Here is a 21,476-nt window from a genome sequence, read left to right on the forward strand (position 1 = left end):
CTCTGTTTCCGCTGCTCCGTGCATCTTTTTATAAGCAATCTTCACTTTATTAATTTAAAGTGGTGTGGTGGAGAAAGAGACAAAGTGGGAAGAGGAGCTGTTCCGATTCTCTCCTTAGCACCTTTCTTTCAAAAAGGTAACATTCATCGTACATCCCTTAGATTGAGCCAATCGGACTATCGAAAGAAGCATTGCCATGTGCCTGCGCCCACATCCGAACAATTAACGTCTGAAAATCTATATCCGGTTAGCAACTCTGAAAGTGTGAAATAAAAATAAAGTATATAATATAATCCCTCAAAATCTTTAGTCCCATCATCAGGAGACATCGTGGTACCCGGGCAACGGCAATATGCATACATATTTCTCAAAATATCTCCGTTCAAAGAGACAGTCGTACCTGAAGAAAAAAAAAAGTCTCTTGGTATTTACGCTAGTCAATATCATGAGTAACGCTAGTCTAAAAAAAGTCATCTCTTCAATTTTTAGACCTGGTACTTCGAGTTTATTCAACTAGTCTAAGTATCCTAGTCAAAATATGATCTGCGAAGAAAAAGTCTTGACATCTAATAAGGAGAATCAGCAGGTTTCTCTGCGGGATCTAATTCATTGGAAACAAAGTGGTTATTTTTCTATTTTACATTAGATTCTTTTACAGTGGTGTTAGATAGCAAAATTCAATTGTAGAGAGTCTTACCAAGTCCAATGCTCTTCATCTTGACTGCAATCTCAAAGAGGTAATCATAGCATTCTGCCATGCATTTGGCCTTCTCCCAAGATTCTAACACATATGCAGAAGGTCAATGGCAGTTAGTGATAACTTGAGGCTGTCAATAGAGAGGGGGAGGGAATCTAGAGCTTGGAGCTTGACAGCTTACCTCCCCAAACGTAGACACCATGTCGTCGGACGAGGACGGCGCAGGTATCTGGATATTCCTCCATAGCCTACGGAGAGGATCATTAGGTACGAAAAGATTGATAAATTTGATATGGTGTTAAAGGTTTTCTATTGTACCTTGTAAACTTGTAATTTCCAATAGCAAACCTTAGCCATCCTGTCAATCAAATCCTCTTCTTCAGCAGTGTTCTCAACAATAGGGACAACCAGACGGTCAAAGAATCTAAGGTTTTCCTTGGTCATGCCCTTTCGAATGCCCTTAATCATCTCCTGATGTGTGATCACAAACTCTTTGCCTGGGTAGAGGAGAGTAGCCATAACCGCATGCTGTGAGTGGGTATGGATACAGGCGCCAGCATCGCGCATGGTATAGGCATTATAAAAGAGAGGAGTGCAGGCAGATGGCTTCAACACTAGTGGCTTCCTCAGAACATTGCGCGTGGCAAGCTCAAGAACAAATAGATCCTCAGGCTGCATCCTCTCCTTCTGAACACCTAACAAAACAGATAATACCGACCATATTGTGTACGTGCGTGTTTTTAATGATTGAACAACAATTGGTTCAGACATTCTGTAAATAATAATCTCATGTTCGATATCAAAGCATGTACCTGATGGTGCAATATACACGTGCTGACTAAGAATGAACAAAGATAAATAAGAATGCAATGCTTCATCTCGAACTTTCATAATGCCTGCAATAAAAAGGCATAAACTGCTTACTCTTTACGGATACTAATTCCACCTCTGTTGTGCTCATTATTATTATTATTATTTTATATGTAATATTTAAAATCGCTGATCAGAATACAATTAGATAGATATAAACAATCTTTGCAGATTAGTTCGGGTCAGTTTTTATCTTTTTACCCTGTGCCAGTGACCCAGCCCACCGTATAAAACAGACGACATAACTCTGGAATCAAATTGGCAGGATGTGTCTTGTCTGAGGAAATCACAAGGTTGTCTGCGCTCATTGTGCAAATGTAGTTGCCAAACGGACAAATGAAGAAGAATATAAATCGACTCCAAAAAAAAAAAAAAAAAAAAAAAAAAAAAAAAGCTGCAGTGACTGCTCATTTTTATTAGACTTGGTACCGTATTACTGGGCTCCTACTTCCACTCATCAAACGCCTCATCACTTTTTGCCATCACAAGAGGATCCTAGACACACAGACAGCTTGTGCTATCCATAAGGACCAAGGAATATTCAGGATGGCACCAAAGAATGTCTTTTCCCCAGAAGCTGTAGAACAGGGGCTCTACATTGCCTATACAGCATTGTCTGTAATGGCCATCGTACCCATCTATTTCGGCTCATTCGCATCTCTCAAAAAGTGGCAGGCAAGGATTATTAGGCGATAGATGTGATTAAAAAAAAAAAGCTACAAGTCGTAGAAGAAGATCAATGTCGTCCAACTGATAAAATTCGATCATTTGATGCTCTGTCCTTTTCCAGAATCCCGATAGCAGAAAAAGGATACTCAAGCGACAGATCGACGAATCAGGCGAGGATGATGACATGCAAGAGGATACACCATCAGAAGTACTGTCATCACGAGGCGCATATTCATTGCCACTTTTCGGCCCTGCCCTTCTTTACGGATTAAACCTGGCATATACGCACTGGAATAGGACTTACATTAACTATGTTATTTCAGCCTACTTTGTGCTGCTGAGTGTTTTTGCATTTACTCAAGCTGGAGTCAACACGTTTGATGGCATTGCAAATCTGCTCGGTATCAGGGTCGACAGCTTTTATGTCACTCTTGCAAAGAGATCAAAAGGTATACATATTGATACTATTCACACGTGCGCAAAATAGCAATCGTCAGTTAATGTTGATGATATATGTCATTTTACTGACCTTTTTTTTTTTTTAAAAAAAAAAAAAAAAAAAAAAAAAAAAAAAAAAAGCCGCTGTTCCATTAGAATTCTATTCTGCCAGATTCACTATCATCCATACAGCTATGCTCATGGGCTCAATCCTGCTGTCAGGTTACTATGTCGCGACAAGGCACTGGATTGTTTCCAATATTTTAGCCATCAGTTTGGGATTGAGCGCTATTCAAACTCTCACCCTGGACTCTTTCAAGTCTGGCATGACATTGCTGATCAACTTTCTACTTCACGATAGCTTTTTGATGTATGGGTCAGATATGCTGGTGTCTGTTACCAAGAGCATTGATTTCATTCCAATCAGGATCACATTTCCTCGCCTTTTGTCTGGATTGCTTGTTGATGGACAGACTTACTTTCGTGACGAGTTTGTTGTTTTAAACCTGGGTGATATTGTTATTCCTGGTCTTTTTGTGGCTCTTTGCTTACATTTTGATCAATATCGATCAGGAATCAAGAATCATGAGCTGGGACGATCAACAAACTTCCGCAAACCTTACTTCATTGCATGTATTATAGCCTACATCTTGGGTTTGGGTGTCTCATTTTACATCATGCACGCTACTCGGAATACGTACCCAACCCTGCTGTTCCTTGTTCCAGCCTGTATTCTCAGCGTCATTATGACAGCTAGTGTGCGTGGAGAGATGAGGCAGGTATTTGCATTTGTCACTGAGGAAGGGTTGGAGGCTATTAGGATCAAGAAGGAGGCCCTGAACAGGAAGAGGAGGCGAGTACAAACCACTCGATATGCTAGTCGTGGATGAGTATATAGCTCATTGCAAGTACATAGAAATGCTATAGTTTACACAACCATTTAATCTCTCAGCATACAGTTTCACCGCATATGCATATTTTGGTTCAGACCTTCAAAAGGATTTAATATACCAAACTATACACTGGACTATGTTGTCTGTCTGTCTGTTTTTTTTTTTTTTTTTTTTTTTTTTTTTTTCATTCTGCACGATACTTGAAAAACTCAACGAGAAAACGTGATAATATTTTGTGAATGGAGATCATTGAACCATTTTTATTTTTATTTTTGGTACTTGTGAAACGTGTGTATTTTTCCTTTTTTGTCGAGCAGGTGATAGAAGATCCTTTGTCAAACACGTTTTGTTATTCATAATGATGCGAGCGAAAGAGCACCCGAAAAGACTAAGCAAATGATCGGAGGTGCATTTCAAATGTTTTTGTACAGTGGAATCTCGATAATTGTACATTTTTGTACAAATTTCGAATTTGATATATTTCTAGGCCATTGGTTGGCTAAGAGCCTCTCAATTCAAAAATACTATTGTAAGCTGACCTCTCTATGTCAAACATGGCAGGAGGGCAGGTAAGTGACTGGCAAGTGAGGGAGATTGTAGCTAAAGGAAGGGATTGCAACTGAGGGAAGGTGATGGCGTAAGCTTGAAAAGATCTTGTGGTATTTTTTTTTTTTTCTTTTGTCAATCATCAAACACGACACAATCATAGCATCAGCCATCAAGCAAGTCCCTCTTCTCTAGTCCGTTCTATTCACGATGTCGGCTACTCTCTCGAGCAACAGACACAGCTGCAGCTGCATTGGTCCCTCTCTACCCTTAGGGCAGGGAGAGTTTAACAGCCATCTTCGCGATGGCAAAATCCCACCATCTTCGCCATGGTGATGATTGTTAGTGACCAGCGCTGTCTCTGCAGTTGGTTTTCTGTCTGCTTCGAGGCCCTCCGCAAGCAAGAAGCAATTCTACAGGCTGGACGTCCAAACTCTTTCTCAAGCAGCAGACACAGTTGCAGCTGCATTGGTCCCTCTCTACCCTTAGGGCAGGGAGAGTTTAACAGCCATCTTCGCGGTGGCAAAATCCCACCATCTTCGCCATGGTGATGATTGTTAGTGACCAGCGCTGTCTCTGCAGTTGGTTTTCTGTCTGCTTCGAGATGGAGCAAGTCTTGATCCTTTTCACTGTCGCCTCTGTCATTCTCGCTGTCAATTGCCATAATAGTAACCACCTCAACATTTTTTCAGTCTACAGCTGATATAACATTTTGCCAGTACTCGATTCTAACTTTTTTTTTTTTTTTTTTTTTTTTAATAATATTAATAATCATATTATTACTATTATCAATATTATAACATACAAGACAAAAGAAGGAGGATCCGGAGCATCCGCAGCCGCACATGGACAAGAATGTTTGGCCTTTGTTGTTCACTCACCACTCACTCCCTCATACTTATTCGATATATAACATTTAATAAATCTACAGCTCGTCACTTTATTACTTTTTCCGGGGGGCTGGGAATGTGAAAAACCAAGTCTAAAAGTACTCCTCATGGATGGCACTTTGTGTGCATTGCATTACAGTACAGCGCAAAATTCTCAGCGTTGGGACGAGGGTATATCTGGAAATTTAGCCATAATCTTCGCATACGTTTCTTGTTGCTCTTGATGTTTAGCTTTTGCCTCTGCTTGGTCTGCCAAAAACTGCTTCTTATCATACTTGGTACTAGGATCTTCATAATCTGGGATCTCCGTTAGAAACAATTTGTCAGCATGCAACTGGATGATCTTTCGAGCATCGCCTTTTGCTATTGCTGCAGCAAGCATCATAACATCATGCCGTGCACCAGGAGACATATTCTGGACCCTCTCATCATAGTCTACTTGCTCTTCAGATCCATCAGTATCCATAGAAGAATCGTCATCTGAGGGTTGGATATGGACACGACTGACATAGGAGCCTCTCCTACTAGCTTTTGATATCGCGACATATTCGCCCAATTCCTCTGCATCACTGACATATACTTCGTGATCCTCGTCATCGTCATCATCATGCTCCTGCCAATCTACATCCATAAGTTCGGCGGCGCTTGGTCTTGGGGCGAGGTACGACAGAAGTTTCTCAGTAACTAAGCCTTCTTCTTCCAGCAATTCATTGATGGCATGGTATATGATGGGTGTCCCGTCAAGGATCCTCGCAAATGGTGCAACCGTATTCCTTAGTCTCGCTTCACGATCAGTGCGATTAAGGTCCCCGTAAGCTGCGCACACAAAAGGATCCTTAGAGCTTGGACTTGGTAGAGGGATGTTAGAACTTGGCACAGAAAGGTTAGGACTTGGTAGAAGAGGGTAATTGCGCCCCATGTCCGTTGTCGTGTTGCCAGTGTCGTTGGTTGCGGCTTCCTGTGCTTCATTATCGCACACTAGGGCCCAAAGCACATCTGGATCGTGCGCGACATTGCCTGAGAGCTCATTCTTTTGACGCCTACCAAAAATTGGGACATGACCAAAGCAGTTCCTGATACTCATACTTTTGACCTCGTCCCATGATCCAGCAATGATTCTCCATGCATCATAGTTAGAGACGGCATTCACCCGCCTACCATCTACATTGAAAGGGTCCAAACGCATGCTCAGAGTCTGATTCCTTACGTTGCTCTGATAGTATCGCTTAAAAACAGATATGATTCCTGCATCAAGCGGCTGCGTGACAGAAGTCGAGTTTTTTGGTAAAAAGATAACTCCGATGTTGGGGAAGCGCCGCCTGTCCTCATCCAGGAGCTTATGGCAGCCTGCATTATCAACAAGTAGCGCAACTTTTCGCTCATTATTTTGGGCAGCAATTGATTCTTGAAACCTCTCTAGCCAACTTAAAAACACGATTCTTGTCATGTAGTCAGGGCGATGGCGAGGCTTCTTTTGGCTTCTCGTATGAGTACTGCTCAGACTTTCGTCATGATCCTCAAAATCGCTGCCATGGCCCTGAGCAGCCTCGTTCCATGGATGAATCTCTATAAGTTCCTGAAGAATGCTATCATTATGGAAGCCTCGTGGAAGATATTTGCCTAGAAATACTCTGGTTATTACATACACTGTTTGAAATGCTTACACGCTTGAAAAATGAAAGGGGAAAAATATGAAAAATACTCTCAAACACTTACTGAGGACAAACGGCTTTCTTTTATCTGTCCCGGTAGCATTGGTACAAAGGAGTATAGAAACCCTTGTAGACGGAATCTTTATCCCTGCCAGCTTTTCAAAGTCCAAAGTCCATGAAGATAATGTCTGGAGAAACAAGCCAGTCTCATCGGCATTATAGATATCTTCAATGCGATACGCCTCCAAAGCAATCTTTATCTTTCAACCTCCTCCGCAATAGCTTCCAGGTCAACTCCGCCCGCTTCTCCCATCATCTTATGGTATGTAATACCCCAATGGGCCTTGAATGAGTCGAACCACCCTGATGAAAATGAGGGCTTTGCAAATTCCAAAGGACCCAACTTTGTCACAAGCATATCATAAACATGGCCCGCCATTATCCTCATCAACGGTTGATTGACAGGCAGTCGGCGCTCTCGAAGTATTTGAAGCAAACGGACAAGAACTACTTCCACTGGATAAAAGGGCCGGCGGACAACTTTGAACTTATTGCCCCAATTGACCCGCGGTTCGAGCTTGACTTTCTTTTCCCAATCGAGTAAGCGATTAATGGTATGTCGGCGAAGGTGATGCTCCTCTTCAAACGGTCCTTGCTTTGGGAAGGAATGCTTTCCGCCAAAACAGCTGATGGTTGGCTACATGACTCTTCCACATTTGAAGGATATATTCCTTCACGTCAAAGCTATGTATTTCGTACTTTGAAGTGGATGGTTTGGGCATTAAAACCACAGGCTTATTGATGCGTCCCGCAGGCCCATGTTTAGAGCCGACAGATTGAAACCGTTGGGGGCTTTGTATAGGCTGTTGTCGGAACTGTTGTGGGGGCTGTGCCGCGGACAGCAGCGGATACTGTGGTGGTGGTGGTAGAAGGGTGTTTGAAGCCGCTGTGTAAGTTGGGGCGCAGGGAGATAGTTGATTCAGTGGTGTTGGGCGCTGCTGTTGAAGTTGTGGTGCGGGCGGCTGTAGATTGAGCGGTGGAGGGAGTTGATATGGAGTTTGCGGTGGAGGGAGGAGTGGATACTGTGCTAGTGGAAGCGGTGCAGGAAACTGTTCTGAAGATTGTGATGAAGGGCAGCACGGAACTAAGCCATGGGGGATGTTGCTCTGACGAGTTTTGTTTTGATGAGCCTTGCATTGAGGAGTCTTTCTTTTGTGCATCAAGAATCTGCTGCCTATACTTCCATAAGTCCAAAGGAGGCCTCTTGAGAACTCGTGGAAAGCTGTTGAGACTTTCTATGACTAGGCGAAGCTAGCAGATCGCTATGCATATTCGTCTCGTTGTAGTTCACAAATATCAAGCGCTGTTGAATGGGTGTTTGAGACTCCATTGTAAATAAATGCAAATGGTAAGAAGTAGGGAGATTATGAGTGGATGAGTGAAGCAGGAATAGTTTTGTTGTAGATTGAGGATTTTTATGCCAGTATTTATTCAAGGACTGTTGCCATGTTTAAGCGCTAAATGCTGAGTTGACTCTCTGCAAACTTTGATCAAGGTTAATTAGAGATGATTGTTATGATTATTATTGGCTCATGAGTTCCAAGGCCGATATTTTCGAGTCTTGAAGCCAAAGAGATTGTTGCCAGACAGAACTTTTTATTAAAGTCTCGCCTGACCGTCACACCATGTTCTAACCTAATGAAAGTGCCCCTGAGGTGCTTGCCTCGATACGCAACACACATCGCTTTCAGAGGCCAGGTGGCTCCATGGGGCTACTTAGAGTCACAATCATCCACAATTATCAATGATATTATTATAAATCTATCTGCGGATGGAGAGCGTGACAAAAATCGGAATTTCACGAACCTTTTTCAGCAAGTGGTGTTTGAAAGCTGTATCATTGGGCTTTATTGTGCATCTTTAGACCGGTGTCAATATTGCCAAAAGTTCCGACTTCTGAAAGGAATGTAAAAAAACAACCCGGGCAACCATTTGCCAGTGCTTCAGCCTTATTCGCGACGACGTATGAAATACGAAGGGCGAGTATATTTCAGATCTTGGGGTTCTTGGGGTGAAGGCCCAGGAGGCGAAGCCTGACGCCCACGAACCGCCTCTGCCACGCGCTGTACAAGCGGCTACGAGTAACAAGAAAACATTGAGCTGATTAATAATAGATCTAATTTATAATGCAATGTGGATCAAAGCTCGAACATGACAAGGGTACCTGCACGTCTTCCAGAATCCCAAGCCCACCACACATCCGTGAGAAAGTTGATCTATCGGTGGGCAAATGCATCCGACCAACTTCCTTCGGGATGTATAGTGCCTCGGACCTCAACTCCATCATGTAAAATCTCATTGCTGTACCTAAAACGCATTGGCTTTATAGTGTAAAAAACATATATATGTGCATACGTAAAATACAGATATCTGAAACCTACTTTGGACAAGCACACCAACAACCACTGGGTTATTGATGTTACCCCAGACCATCTTGTTTAAAGACAGCTTCATCATGGAGAGCAGCTTGAGATAATCAAACGATAGGAGTTTCCCAGCCTTGATCCCAGGTTTTTTCACTTCCACGAGGAGAACTGGAAAGTCATCTACCCGTGCGATGATGTCGGGTCGGAATTCTTCCAGACTGGCATCCAGGGATGGCATCTCCTCGAGGCGAGAATCTCTAGCAGATGTTAAGACATAAATCGAGCGTTAAACGATTTTAGGGGAAACTTTGCCGGTTGGCAGATACTTATAAATGAATTCGTGATTACATGGCAATTGTTGCTCCCAATCCATGCAGGAGCGTCTCAATTATAGGAGTAACGAAGAAATGCTGGTATGTCGCTTCATTGAGCGATTGGCCTTTCTTGGTCCCCCATATTCGATCGGTACAGGTCATATTCTGGATTACCTTGAACGTGAGCGAATTTCTGACAGCATTTGGTGCCTTGGAAAGCTTATCCTGGAAATGCTGATAATCCTGGGTACCCGCAGTTCGGGTACATCCTTTAAGGAAACTGCAATGTTCCTCGGGTATCCTGGTTACTTTCCTGGTCCCAAATATCTCTCCAAGAACCTGGTCACTAACCAGCGATTTAAGAATTGATTTCGAAAAGATAAAGTTGAGAGTTCTAGAGATATTACGGCAAGGGAGTTTTTAATATAAGTATCAACTCCGCATTCCACGCTCTACGAACACAGTTGCGAACACAGTTGCGAACACAGTGACATACAATAACTCATCAGCTTTTTTCAAAGTCGCTTCTTTCTTCACAAATATTTCCCGCGCCTCCATTGCCTTCAACGAAACATCTACGTTATTAATAATCAAGTGTTCTTGGGAAAGGCGGCAAGATGTTGTTCCTCGGCCGACGAGATTCGTAACAATAGAGAGTCCCTATTAGTTGCATGTTAGTTGCATATTAGTTGGCAGTTCAATGTTTTTGGAATGCTATTTCAGCACTTGGCAATCTAATTGAAAGGGAGAGAACACACTTTTGAAGAGTTGCTCTTTTTCTTATTGGCAGTAATTTTATTGGCAGTAGTGAATTTAGGCATGTTGAAGAAAATGTTGATTGAGAGTGTTGGATAATTGGATAATGGGTGATTCAGCTCTTTTTATAAATAGTGCAGCGTTTATCTTTTGGAACGGTAAAGCACGGAGCTCTCGGGACAGCATAATGTAATGCAATGCACACAAAGTGCCATCCATGAGGAGTACTTTTAGACTTGGTTTTTCACATTCCCAGCCCCCCGGAAAAAGTAATAAAGTGACGAGCTGTAGATTTATTAAATGTTATATATCGAATAAGTATGAGGGAGTGAGTGGTGAGTGAACAACAAAGGCCAAACATTCTTGTCCATGTGCGGCTGCGGATGCTCCGGATCCTCCTTCTTTTGTCTTGTATGTTATAATATTGATAATAGTAATAATATGATTATTAATATTATTAAAAAAAAAAAAAAAAAAAAAAAAGTTAGAATCGAGTACTGGCAAAATGTTATATCAGCTGTAGACTGAAAAAATGTTGAGGTGGTTACTATTATGGCAATTGACAGCGAGAATGACAGAGGCGACAGTGAAAAGGATCAAGACTTGCTCCATCTCGAAGCAGACAGAAAACCAACTGCAGAGACAGCGCTGGTCACTAACAATCATCACCATGGCGAAGATGGTGGGATTTTGCCACCGCGAAGATGGCTGTTAAACTCTCCCTGCCCTAAGGGTAGAGAGGGACCAATGCAGCTGCAACTGTGTCTGCTGCTTGAGAAAGAGTTTGGACGTCCAGCCTGTAGAATTGCTTCTTGCTTGCGGAGGGCCTCGAAGCAGACAGAAAACCAACTGCAGAGACAGCGCTGGTCACTAACAATCATCACCATGGCGAAGATGGTGGGATTTTGCCATCGCGAAGATGGCTGTTAAACTCTCCCTGCCCTAAGGGTAGAGAGGGACCAATGCAGCTGCAGCTGTGTCTGTTGCTCGAGAGAGTAGCCGACATCGTGAATAGAACGGACTAGAGAAGAGGGACTTGCTTGATGGCTGATGCTATGATTGTGTCGTGTTTGATGATTGACAAAAGAAAAAAAAAAAAATACCACAAGATCTTTTCAAGCTTACGCCATCACCTTCCCTCAGTTGCAATCCCTTCCTTTAGCTACAATCTCCCTCACTTGCCAGTCACTTACCTGCCCTCCTGCCATGTTTGACATAGAGAGGTCAGCTTACAATAGTATTTTTGAATTGAGAGGCTCTTAGCCAACCAATGGCCTAGAAATATATCAAATTCGAAATTTGTACAAAAATGTACAATTATCGAGATTCCACTGTATTAGACATGCTGAACGTAATCTCGTGTCACGATGCAAAGCATGCGTGCTGCGGATAGCGATGTCAATTCGTCAGGAAAATTCCCAACATGTACGTTTTCCCTAACCCTAACCCTAATCCTAAAATCATATCCAAGCCGCAACTTCCCTTTAAGATTGAGTGATAGACATGCATGAAAGAGATGGTTTCTGTGCTTGTAGTACAAGGGAACACAAGCTCCAAAAGACGTTTTTTTTATATTTAATAGGCATCTTCATTTGCATTATTCGTTCATGCCATTTGCACACGCTTAGTGATTACAGCACACATGTCCACATGTCTTTATTTTGTGTTATCGCGCATGCACATTTTCCCAATCTTCCCAGACTCAACCCTAGTGATTGATTAGTCTTCTTTTTTTTTTTTTTTGCTTTGTTCATAGCTTGAGGATAAAAACGATAAGGTGTGAATACCATGAATAGGGTAATACGCTTGCATGCAACAAAGAGAAGGAGATAAAGGGACATAGGGATATTGGAGGAAGGAAGAAAAGGGGAAATTCAGAAAATCAAAGAGGCGAGTGATTGAACAAGCACCTCCGGGAGAAAGATTCAAGTGTCTATTTCTTCATCTTCATTGTATATATCTTATCCCACTATTTGTCCATATATAGTTTTCGATGTTTGCGGAACTTTTTATTGAACATCCGAGTTGAGTGAGGAAAGAGCACAGCGCAAAGACAAAGAGCAAAAAAAGTAAAAAAAAAAAAATCACATCCCTCGTTTCCAGAGTTGCTACAGCCCAATCAGATGTGTCCACCATCATGTGGGCAGAGGAGAAGATTTTGCTTTTTTTTTTTTTTGCATACCTACATTTTCACACACAATAACATTCACGCACAAGTGCAAACATGATTCTCTCCTTCATCAGTTCCATCCCCACATTCAGATCCATTTTCAGATAATACCCCTGTTGTTGATGTTGTTAATGTTGTTTTTTATGCTGATGATATACATGCACGTTTGTGTTGAATGTGTTTGGATTATGTCGGAGAATAAGGCAGAAAAAAGCAATGATCGAGGAGCGTAACAGAGTTGCTTACTCACTTTCATCAGAAATGCAAAAAAGGTAAGAGGAATTCCATTCTCTCCCCATTGCCTTGCCCTGGAAGTCTACAAAGTCTTCATATTGTATACATATGCTTTTTTCTCCTTCCTTCTTCGAAGAACTGAAGATGGGAAGAATATCATTGCATCTGAAGCTGGGTATCTTCCCTAATCTAACGGAAATGCTTATCCTGGAAAAGAGAGGAAGAAGGTTGTCGTTTATCAATTATAAATATCTATCAGATAGAGCAAAGAGGTCAGCAGGTGCAAAACTTAGAAACACGAACTGAACTGATAGAAACAGTGCTCAATTTTTTTTTTTTTTTTTTTTTTTTTTTTCAACACAATCATCAAACAAATGGGAAAGTCAAACAAACAAAGCATGGTCCTCAAAATTAGATGGACGACCTTATGCTTTTTTTTTTTTTTAGCATTTCAGTCATGCCCCGGTCTTGCAAAGGGCAATTGACTGTAAGCGTCCTCAGGCAAGGCACTCACACCTGTTTGCCACTCTTATCCCAATGATTGGATTGACATTTGATTTTTTTTATTTTACCGGGACAAGTATAAAAGGAGAACATGCGTCTCCCTTCTCTCTTTTTTTTTGTTCTCGATTCTCTTTTTCCTTTTTCTCTTTCCCATTTTTCAATTCTCTTCGATTTCCACTTTTTTCCTTCTTTGTTCCTTCCTAACCTTTGTGCCACACACACGTTAACACAAACACATTCAACACGTTATCGTGCTTTACTTCGCTTTGATTCGCTTTGATTCGCTTTGCTTTTGCTGTTCATTTTTGGCTTTTTTTTTTTTTGACGTTCAATTTTAATATTTTTTGCTCCAGTGAGACTATTAAAAAGTAACACAGTGTCATCATTGCTTCGCAGCCTAGCACAGCGTATTGCATCGCGCTTTAATCATTCCACATCTCTCTGCATCTAAATTGCAGCATATCGTCAGAACTCTGATCTATTTGGAAAACTAAACTACCGCCTCATCGTTTGTTCCCACCCTTGACTTCACAAGCAAGCCTTAATTAGTTCATCCACGAGGCATTTTACTTTTTCCCCCTCTTCTTTCTCTGCTCCTCTATTTATTTCACTTTCTTCACTTTCTTCACTTATTCTCGACCATGACTGATTTCGCTCAGGAACGTTCAGGTATGCGCTCCCGTGGCCCATCTCTGCCAAAGCTGAACTTTCCATCAGCTTCGCAATTTTTGCAGCAGCAGCACTATTCGGCACCTCAGCATCCTTTTGACACTACGCAGGCCTCTGATGCTGGTATTGATATTGATTTCGACATGGACATGGACTTTGATACCACGCCCGTGCCGGACGATAAGAACGACACTTCGTCTTCACGGCCTTTTGTGAGCGCTCATCCTTCACCGGATGTTAGTGATGAAAGTGACTGTGAGCGTACTTTAGGAAGGGTGAATGAGTCTACTGCTGTTGCATCCTCAGCAGATCTATTCGACTCTTGTAGCTCCGTTCCATCCTCGGCCAAACAGCTTGCACGCGATCATGCAAGGCGGCGGCAGAGTCAAATCGAGAGTCAGATCGAGCCTCCACTCTCGCATGATATCTTCTTGGCACCCGTTCCTATCCCATCATCCTCGCGTACGCCTCCGCACAGTCCATTCTCCTATGGAAAGCATTCGTCCTTTTCAATGAACACGCCCCCTGGTTCCGCTTCCTCGGTCATGCCCACCCCTTGTTCTGACTCGGCCGCTGTAGATGCGCTCATTCGCGAGCATGTCCACGCCAACATGCTTACACATACAACCGACGATGCGTTCTTCTGGCACCTTGGCAAGCTTAGCGAATTCTCGTTTTCTGATCGATTCGTGCGCTCAAGAGTGTTTGAGATCAAAGAGAGTGCTGTTGCGCCAGTCGTTACATCACCACCTGGGTCCGTTGACGCAGTGTCAACTCCTGAATCTGCTAATCAACCACGCACCAGTAGCTGGCGTCTTCGAATCTACCCGGTAAGGCTCCACTCTTAAACTATTAGGATCCCTAGCAAGTTCTTGTATCTTTTTTTTTTTTTTTTTATCTTTAATGGCAACGTTGATTGACCGAGAAGCTGAGCACCTATCAAACTGACGGTGTGCATATTCTCTCTCTTTCTCTTGTCTGTCCTTTTTATTCATCTACTTGTTGCACAGATAAACCATCATGCGCGGTTAATCTGTTTTCGTGTTAAAGGGCCAAGCCTTTTTTTTTGTGAGAGATAAACAATGGTAATCTGACTCCTTCAAATGGTCTTTACTCTTCTACTTTTGAAATAATAGCACGGTCGAGGTGATCGCCATCGTGACAGCGATTACGTTGGCCTCTATCTCCACCAGGAAGCTGTTCGTGCTATAAACAGACGTGAATCTGCCGTCATCACCCAAGCTCCTATTGCAAACTTTAGCAGCTCCGCCCCTACACCATTCTTCGCGCGTGGATCCATCTCTTCGACTCCTCGCAGATCTATCTCGGGAGCATCAATATTGCCCCCAGTTCGCCGGCATGTTACTTTGTTCATTGCCACTGAGAAAGGTGACTGTTTGGCCAAGCAGGACTTGGTTGAATGGTTCTCAGGAAGCGAGGGTGGTCTCGGTAAGTTGAGAGTCAGCGTCTCTGATAAATAATTAAATTATTTGGAACGATATGAAGTTACTAACCTTTTACGTCTATGTTATCAATGATTTAGGCTTCCCCAGGATTGTTTCTCGAAAGACTGTGCAGGATGCTGTTAAAACATCATCGATAATTGACGATGAGGAAGACGAGCGCGAGCTAGGTATTGTTGCCGGTGTCCTGTTCCATTCTCTTTAAACGTAGTTGGACGGTTCAATTGTAGTAAAAAAGTCTTTGTACTATATAGTGTTTCCTTGTTAAATAAAATTGTACACCTCTGTCTTTATTCTTGAAGGATACAAAGCCACCCACCACCTACTCCTCTGGCCTGGGCATGATACACTTGTAACAGTAAAAGAAGCATCTCACGTTAATATGTTACATCTACATTCACATTAATTAATTCCACAGACAGTCTGGATCGCGTTCAGAACTAGCCTGAATCCCATCGACCTTAACCCTTCAAAAAAAAAAAAAAAGTCAAAGGGACAAGAGGAAAAAAAAAAAAAAATCATACGCGAAGCACATCTTGGCATGCAAAACGAACAATCAGTAGCATTTGGTTCATTGGAGCGAAAGCTTTTGTCTTTTCTTCCACCTAATTTGTCAGTAGATGGACTGTATTCGTCATTGAGACATGGAAGTCTTCAAAGGTAAAAATATGCCTCTAATCAGCTGCCATTGTCCTTAGCAATTAAAAGACATGTATAATTTATTTAGAGCGGTAATTAATTCACCAACTCTGTTCTTTGTGCTAATGTTAGGCCTATTGCATGGTCTTACAAGAATGTTGCCCTTGTACCCTCATGGGTACCAGACAAAAAAGTCCCAGGACTCATGAAGTATGTACTTTAGTGGAGTGAAAAGGATGAATAGTTTTGAAACGAGCTTGAAGAAAGGACTCAGTTAACACGATTGGAAAACTAATGAATATTTCTCTCGATAAATGGATCTGTAGCCCCTCCTTACGGATGTTTTCGCTACTAATATCTGAAGGAGGAAAGGGAAGACTTTGGGACACATGCATGGAAGATATTTCTATGGTTCATGGACAGAGTCGTCTCACCCATACTTTGTGGGATCCATCAGCAAACCATTTCGCTACCATAGATGAAAAGGGCAAGATTGTTATCTGGACGAACAAGGTGAAAAGAAGAAAGAAAAGAAAGGAGGACTATACGCTCAACTTCTATAGAATATTGGAGTAGATGGTGTGATAGCTGACAGCGGTATTGATCTGATCTGGTCGGGTGAAAATTACCTAGAGATATCTCAATGCATGGCTTCCAGCATACATGGTCGTGTTATTTGCACCTGTCGTCTGCTGCGAATGGATTAATCCGGAGCGAATGGTAACAACTATATTTTCTGCCTGGGCTATTTAAGCGATTATATCCTTTTATCGTTAGATTATTGTTATTTAAAAAAAAAACGTTTTCTCTGGCAATATTATTATTATTATTATAGTATGTGGCATCAAAGACAGACGGAACTACGAAATATGAGCGCGAAAAGACAGGAAGACCAAGGAATCCTATGACATTGTTGGTTTTGACTTCTGATGGCCAGTTGACAGAAATCTTTAAACCTGCAGCGGGTGTCTACACACATGTCTCAATAAATCTACCACGCCGATCAATAATTGAGGATGTAACAACTTCTCGGATAACTCATGGATCTATGCTGAGTGGTGGTATGCTTTTCATTTGCTGGAAATAATACGTATGTAGGAAAGCACGACAAAGTTATCATTACAATTCTCGTATCTAACACGCATATACTTCTAGTTGATGGAATACACCTCATTACACATCATGGAGACATTCTGCCATCTACCGTGAATATGTATCAAATTGACCTCCGATTCCAGCCGGAGCTTGTTTTTCGCTGTGAAGCCTTAGCTATCCTGCATATTTCAAATCCTTTGACCGGACCAGGCTCCATCATGACGCCAGGGGTTATGCTACACTTGAAGCTCCTACCTCCAATAGCAACGAGACCACTATCTATAGCAATAGCATTGGCATCAATGGAAGGTATGGATAATCTCTGAGAGACAAGAAAAAGATATACTGTCAGGAATACTAAAACTATAAGAATGGACATTTAACATTTGACAGGTTTGCCACCAATCCTTTTCTAATTTTAGAAAACTTGAATGGCGAAAACACATACAAATGTCAAGTTGTTGTGTGGGATGTGGCGCCGAAGGTCATGGGATTTCATCCGGCATTCCAGGGACTATCTACTCGCCGGAATGATGCTGTATCCGGGCAGTCTTCACTTGTATGTCGACAAAACTGGATGCGGACGAAAATGCTATAAAAAAAAAATCGGATTGGAAAGCTTCCCAGCTAATAACTGGATTGATTTGTATTACGTATGATAGACATTCGTGTTACTTGGAGAGCGAAGATTCGATGGCAAGTTTATTTCGACACTAAATTTTGTACCAAAAACAAGGGAGCTTCTTGTCGGCTTCTCTGATGGCAGTGTACTTGGGCTGGAAAGGTAAGGACATTTATTCATGTGTTTTCTTACCTTTTACAGCTGTGAACGCTATGTTTTCAAAGTATGAGAGTGAGTGCATGATGATCAAATGCCTTTTTTTTTTTTTCGTTTACTATCAAATAAGTCGGTTTCCAGGATTATCAGACTCGACACAGACTCTTTTAGAGGGATTCCGCTTACCGAAAGATGAGACCTCTGCTGTCGCTATCTCACCATCGCCGAATGGGCTTTACCTCCTCTGCTCTTTTCTAGATGGAAAAATTTCAACCATTGATACCTCAGAAACTACGGGTAGGCTGTTTATCTTCGAGCCAATGAGAATGTTGCTTTTACTGCTTATTTTTATTTTTATTTTTTTCATTCTTTTTACCAAAAACATGTGCAATCTCACTCAAAGTTGCAACATACCTTTGTAGGCTACGACCTGGATATGGAAACAATTATACAGTATACAGTTTTGGCACTTTTAAATGATATTGATTATTCCGACATTGTAGCTGTTATTGTCAAGGCAGCCAGGATTTCAGGAGATGATCGTATGTTGGCTTTTGAGTTATAAACCCATACGCTAATGAAAAGAGAAGCATAGAAATGTATTTTAGTAAGCACAGACACTCAGCCATTCAATTCCTTTAATTTACCCTCTTGTAGAACTTCCTGACCGGTTTTTGGAAGGAGTCTTCAAGAGCTACGAACATATTAAAGGTGTAGAAGACTCCAGTATGCTTGAGCCATTCATGCCAAAAGCTTCGGTCATGAGGCGTATGCTTTCGCTTCAACTCGTCTTATTCCAGGCGTTACCTAAGAAGATTGTTCAATACCGTCTTACAAACGCGCTTTTACATCTGCAATCCATCGGGGAAACCCTTTCCGGCTGTTGTACTTCAGACCCAGCGACATTGGCGGCACATTTGGATCCTGCGTCAAATATGATATTAGGACAAAAGCCACTTGCCTTTGACATCAATTCTTTGTGGTCGTTATTTCCTCTATGCGGCTGGGCATTGGACTTTTGCACAATTCTTTTCCGAGAGTTACTCGTATTCCTGGAAATGAGGACCCCAAACCCTGCAGGGACGACGACGTCGACTTCAGCTTTGTTGCAAGGCGTTCTTCAGGGTCAGAGCAGCCATTCCCTTGCAGTAGGGTCAGCGATGATACCTAAGCCGACTCTACTCTCCTTCTTGTACCATAGTCGAGCAAGAAACACTCTTTGGAATGTTTTGGTGTTGGTGGAGCAATTTCACCAGTATATACGTATCAGAGATCAACTATATCAGCGCGTGAGGCACGCGAACAGTGCTATTGATGGACCTAGTGGACCTGGACAGGAAAAGCCTAATCATACCAACTCTATGAGCATACCTGAGGCTTTTGCTATGAAAGAGCTCCATAGCTTAACCCTTTCTCAATATGTGGAAGCGGCTTTTACAAGGTGTCCAATTAAGATCGGAACTATTAAACCACTACTGAGGGAACTAAATTCGATCGGCAATCAAGCAGATGTTAAATCTGTTAATGGAGGGGCTAGCACACTATTGGATAGAACAGCATCCGATCATATGATATTTATCAAAGGTATTCCCCCATTTATCAACAACAATAGCTCGTTGGCACAGGCTAAAGCAGAGCTAAGAACCATTGTGAGAAAGTATCCAACGTTGTGGGATATGAATCGGCTGGTTTTTGCCAACATCCATTGGCTTGATCTGGAACCTGCGGATGTACTAAGACCTGTGTCATTGTCTTCAGATGTGTCATCGAAAGTCAGCCCGAGGGAAAGGACGTTGGCAATGCATCCAGCTAGATGTCGCATTGACCCTGTGACGGCTCTCAAAACAAGAGGTCTTGGTCATGGTGGTACTTTGAGTTCTACTACTGGGCTGTCAGGGCGTGGGCCTCACAGCACTCTTCAACACCATATTTCTAACGTCAGCACTACGAGCAACATCTCGGCAGGTTCTCGTGGGTCGATTGATGGGCAGATTTCTGGAAGAACAAATACTTTACCCTCAAAGACCTATACGGACTCTCCATCTGAGCTACCCCAGCAACTACGACAACCATCAGTATCACAACCATTTACGGATGGCACATCTTTGATGATGAACACAGTAGGCTCAGGATCTCATGGGACTGTAGGTGGTGGTTCGTTCGATTTAGGCAATTCACCAGTTGATCCAGGGTCTATATGGGGTATTGCATTGGATGAAAGTGATGATGATTGGGAAGAAGCAAGACCATCTTATAATCGCATTGAAGCACATGTAGACAGTTCAGAGATCATAAAGTCTATATGGCGGAACTGGACTCCAGCGCTACAAGCTCAACAACCATCATTGCCTGGATATGATCATGACGATATTGGAAAGGACGAAGATAGAATAGATGCAGAGCCTGTACCCGATGATGACGTTCTTTTGGAGGACGAAGGAGAGGAAGATGAAGATCGATATTCGGATGAAGATATGCAAGACACCGCGCTCTTGTATAACGGTGTCAGACGCGATAGTAAAGGCGGGGTAGGAGGGGCTGGAGTGGATGTCCCTAACCGTAGCAGGAGACCATCCTTGGCAACGGCCTTAACGCCTTCATGTCAGTGGCTCCTCCAAGAGTCGCAGTCAATTACCAAGCGAACACGGTCAGAGTGGACAGTTTTCCCAATCCTTAATGACCATCGACCTTACACAGGAGATATTACAGGTAGTGGCCAAGGGGGTTCTGGTAGCGGCATCGGAGCCAATAGTCGAGAAATGAAGAACAGTCACCAATTAGCCTGGGTAGGATTACGTGGACATTTGACGCCATTGGACCTACAACCAACGGAAAATTTGAGCTATATCCGGTCACAAGCAGATATTGAGGCACAGGTTCGGAAGAGACGCTTTGGCGTTGATCCAATTCGTAAGGTTAAGAAGTACAAGACTACTGGCAATGGAAGGAGATGTATCCGGTAAGGACTTTTCAGTCTGTTCGTCTGCAAATTGCACTGATCATATTGTAGCTACTCCTGATAATATTGTGCTGTCTTTTTTGTTTTAGTTGTCATCAAGTTGCCATGAGTAACACAAACAATAGATCGGTCTCAGGCGGCCCCAATAACGTTAGGCGTCCTATATTACCTCATCAGATTGGGAGCACACCTACAGTCATACCCGACATTGCAGCTTCTACACTGTGGTACCATAACTATGATAGATCATGTATCTGTGGAGGGATGTGGCTAGAGCTCTAATCAGTCCTCTTTTCACACGCAAAGCATATTTACAAAAATTAAAAATTAAATATTTGAATAATAAAAAGATGAAGTGAGGTTTAGAACGACTATTATTTTTTCACTCATCATCTCCTCTTCATGTATCCTCCTTTCATTCTACATAAAAAAGAAGTTAGTGTTTCCCAAATGCGTGGTGTAGGAGTGAGGTTCTGCAGTAATGCAACAGGGTCTGATATATGCGGGCCCTTTGGTCTGAATGTGCAAATAAATCCATCCATTTAGGTCATCCCTCGCTTCAATGGCCTAGTGGCTCAATCATTGATCCTGCTATCCAGCCATGCATCGACCATTAGGCTTGACCAAGGATATTATCAAGTCCATCGGCGCAAGTTTTTGTGGCAAAGGATACATGAGGCAACCTGTCTTCAGGCAATGGCTAAGGCAGTTGGATGGCAGCATTCAGAAGCAGGATCAACATACCGCGCTTTTAATCAGTAATAGGCTGGCATACAAGGATTGTGGAAGGACTAGGATATTGACCAGATCTTCG

General features: G+C 42.4%; 4 protein-coding genes across 4 annotated transcripts; 3 read left to right on the plus strand and 1 right to left on the minus strand.

The window, feature by feature from the left end:
* Positions 1-490: 490 nt before the first annotated feature.
* On the minus strand, positions 491-1,920 carry BCR41DRAFT_361205 (methylthioribulose-1-phosphate dehydratase). Its single transcript, XM_022025486.1, has 7 exons — positions 1,769-1,920; positions 1,622-1,645; positions 1,510-1,535; positions 1,046-1,392; positions 879-945; positions 698-781; positions 491-601 (listed from the first exon to the last, which is right to left on the minus strand). Exons 1-7 carry the CDS (start codon positions 1,873-1,875, stop codon positions 567-569), a joined length of 690 nt encoding a protein of 229 aa, XP_021877364.1. The 5' UTR covers positions 1,876-1,920; the 3' UTR covers positions 491-566.
* A 107-nt stretch (positions 1,921-2,027) lies between these two features.
* Positions 2,028-3,702, plus strand: BCR41DRAFT_381987 (signal peptide peptidase-domain-containing protein). Its single transcript, XM_022027339.1, has 3 exons — positions 2,028-2,242; positions 2,358-2,685; positions 2,816-3,702. Exons 1-3 carry the CDS (start codon positions 2,114-2,116, stop codon positions 3,562-3,564), a joined length of 1,206 nt encoding a protein of 401 aa, XP_021877365.1. The 5' UTR covers positions 2,028-2,113; the 3' UTR covers positions 3,565-3,702.
* A 9,667-nt stretch (positions 3,703-13,369) lies between these two features.
* BCR41DRAFT_361226 (hypothetical protein) lies at positions 13,370-15,478 on the plus strand. Its single transcript, XM_022025487.1, has 3 exons — positions 13,370-14,558; positions 14,865-15,177; positions 15,272-15,478. Exons 1-3 carry the CDS (start codon positions 13,701-13,703, stop codon positions 15,394-15,396), a joined length of 1,296 nt encoding a protein of 431 aa, XP_021877366.1. The 5' UTR covers positions 13,370-13,700; the 3' UTR covers positions 15,397-15,478.
* Positions 15,479-15,694: 216 nt separating this feature from the next.
* BCR41DRAFT_361227 (hypothetical protein) lies at positions 15,695-21,034 on the plus strand. Its single transcript, XM_022025488.1, has 12 exons — positions 15,695-15,851; positions 15,963-16,040; positions 16,157-16,343; positions 16,464-16,550; positions 16,666-16,891; positions 16,986-17,234; positions 17,348-17,484; positions 17,588-17,709; positions 17,834-18,000; positions 18,126-18,245; positions 18,361-20,662; positions 20,752-21,034. The coding sequence occupies exons 1-12, from the start codon at positions 15,733-15,735 to the stop codon at positions 20,942-20,944; spliced, it is 3,987 nt and encodes a 1,328-aa protein (XP_021877367.1). The 5' UTR covers positions 15,695-15,732; the 3' UTR covers positions 20,945-21,034.
* Positions 21,035-21,476: the final 442 nt, after the last annotated feature.

Source organism: Lobosporangium transversale, assembly GCF_002105155.1.
Source record: "Lobosporangium transversale strain NRRL 3116 chromosome Unknown BCR41scaffold_47, whole genome shotgun sequence".
NCBI classification, from domain to species: Eukaryota; Fungi; Mortierellomycota; class Mortierellomycetes; order Mortierellales; family Mortierellaceae; genus Lobosporangium; species Lobosporangium transversale.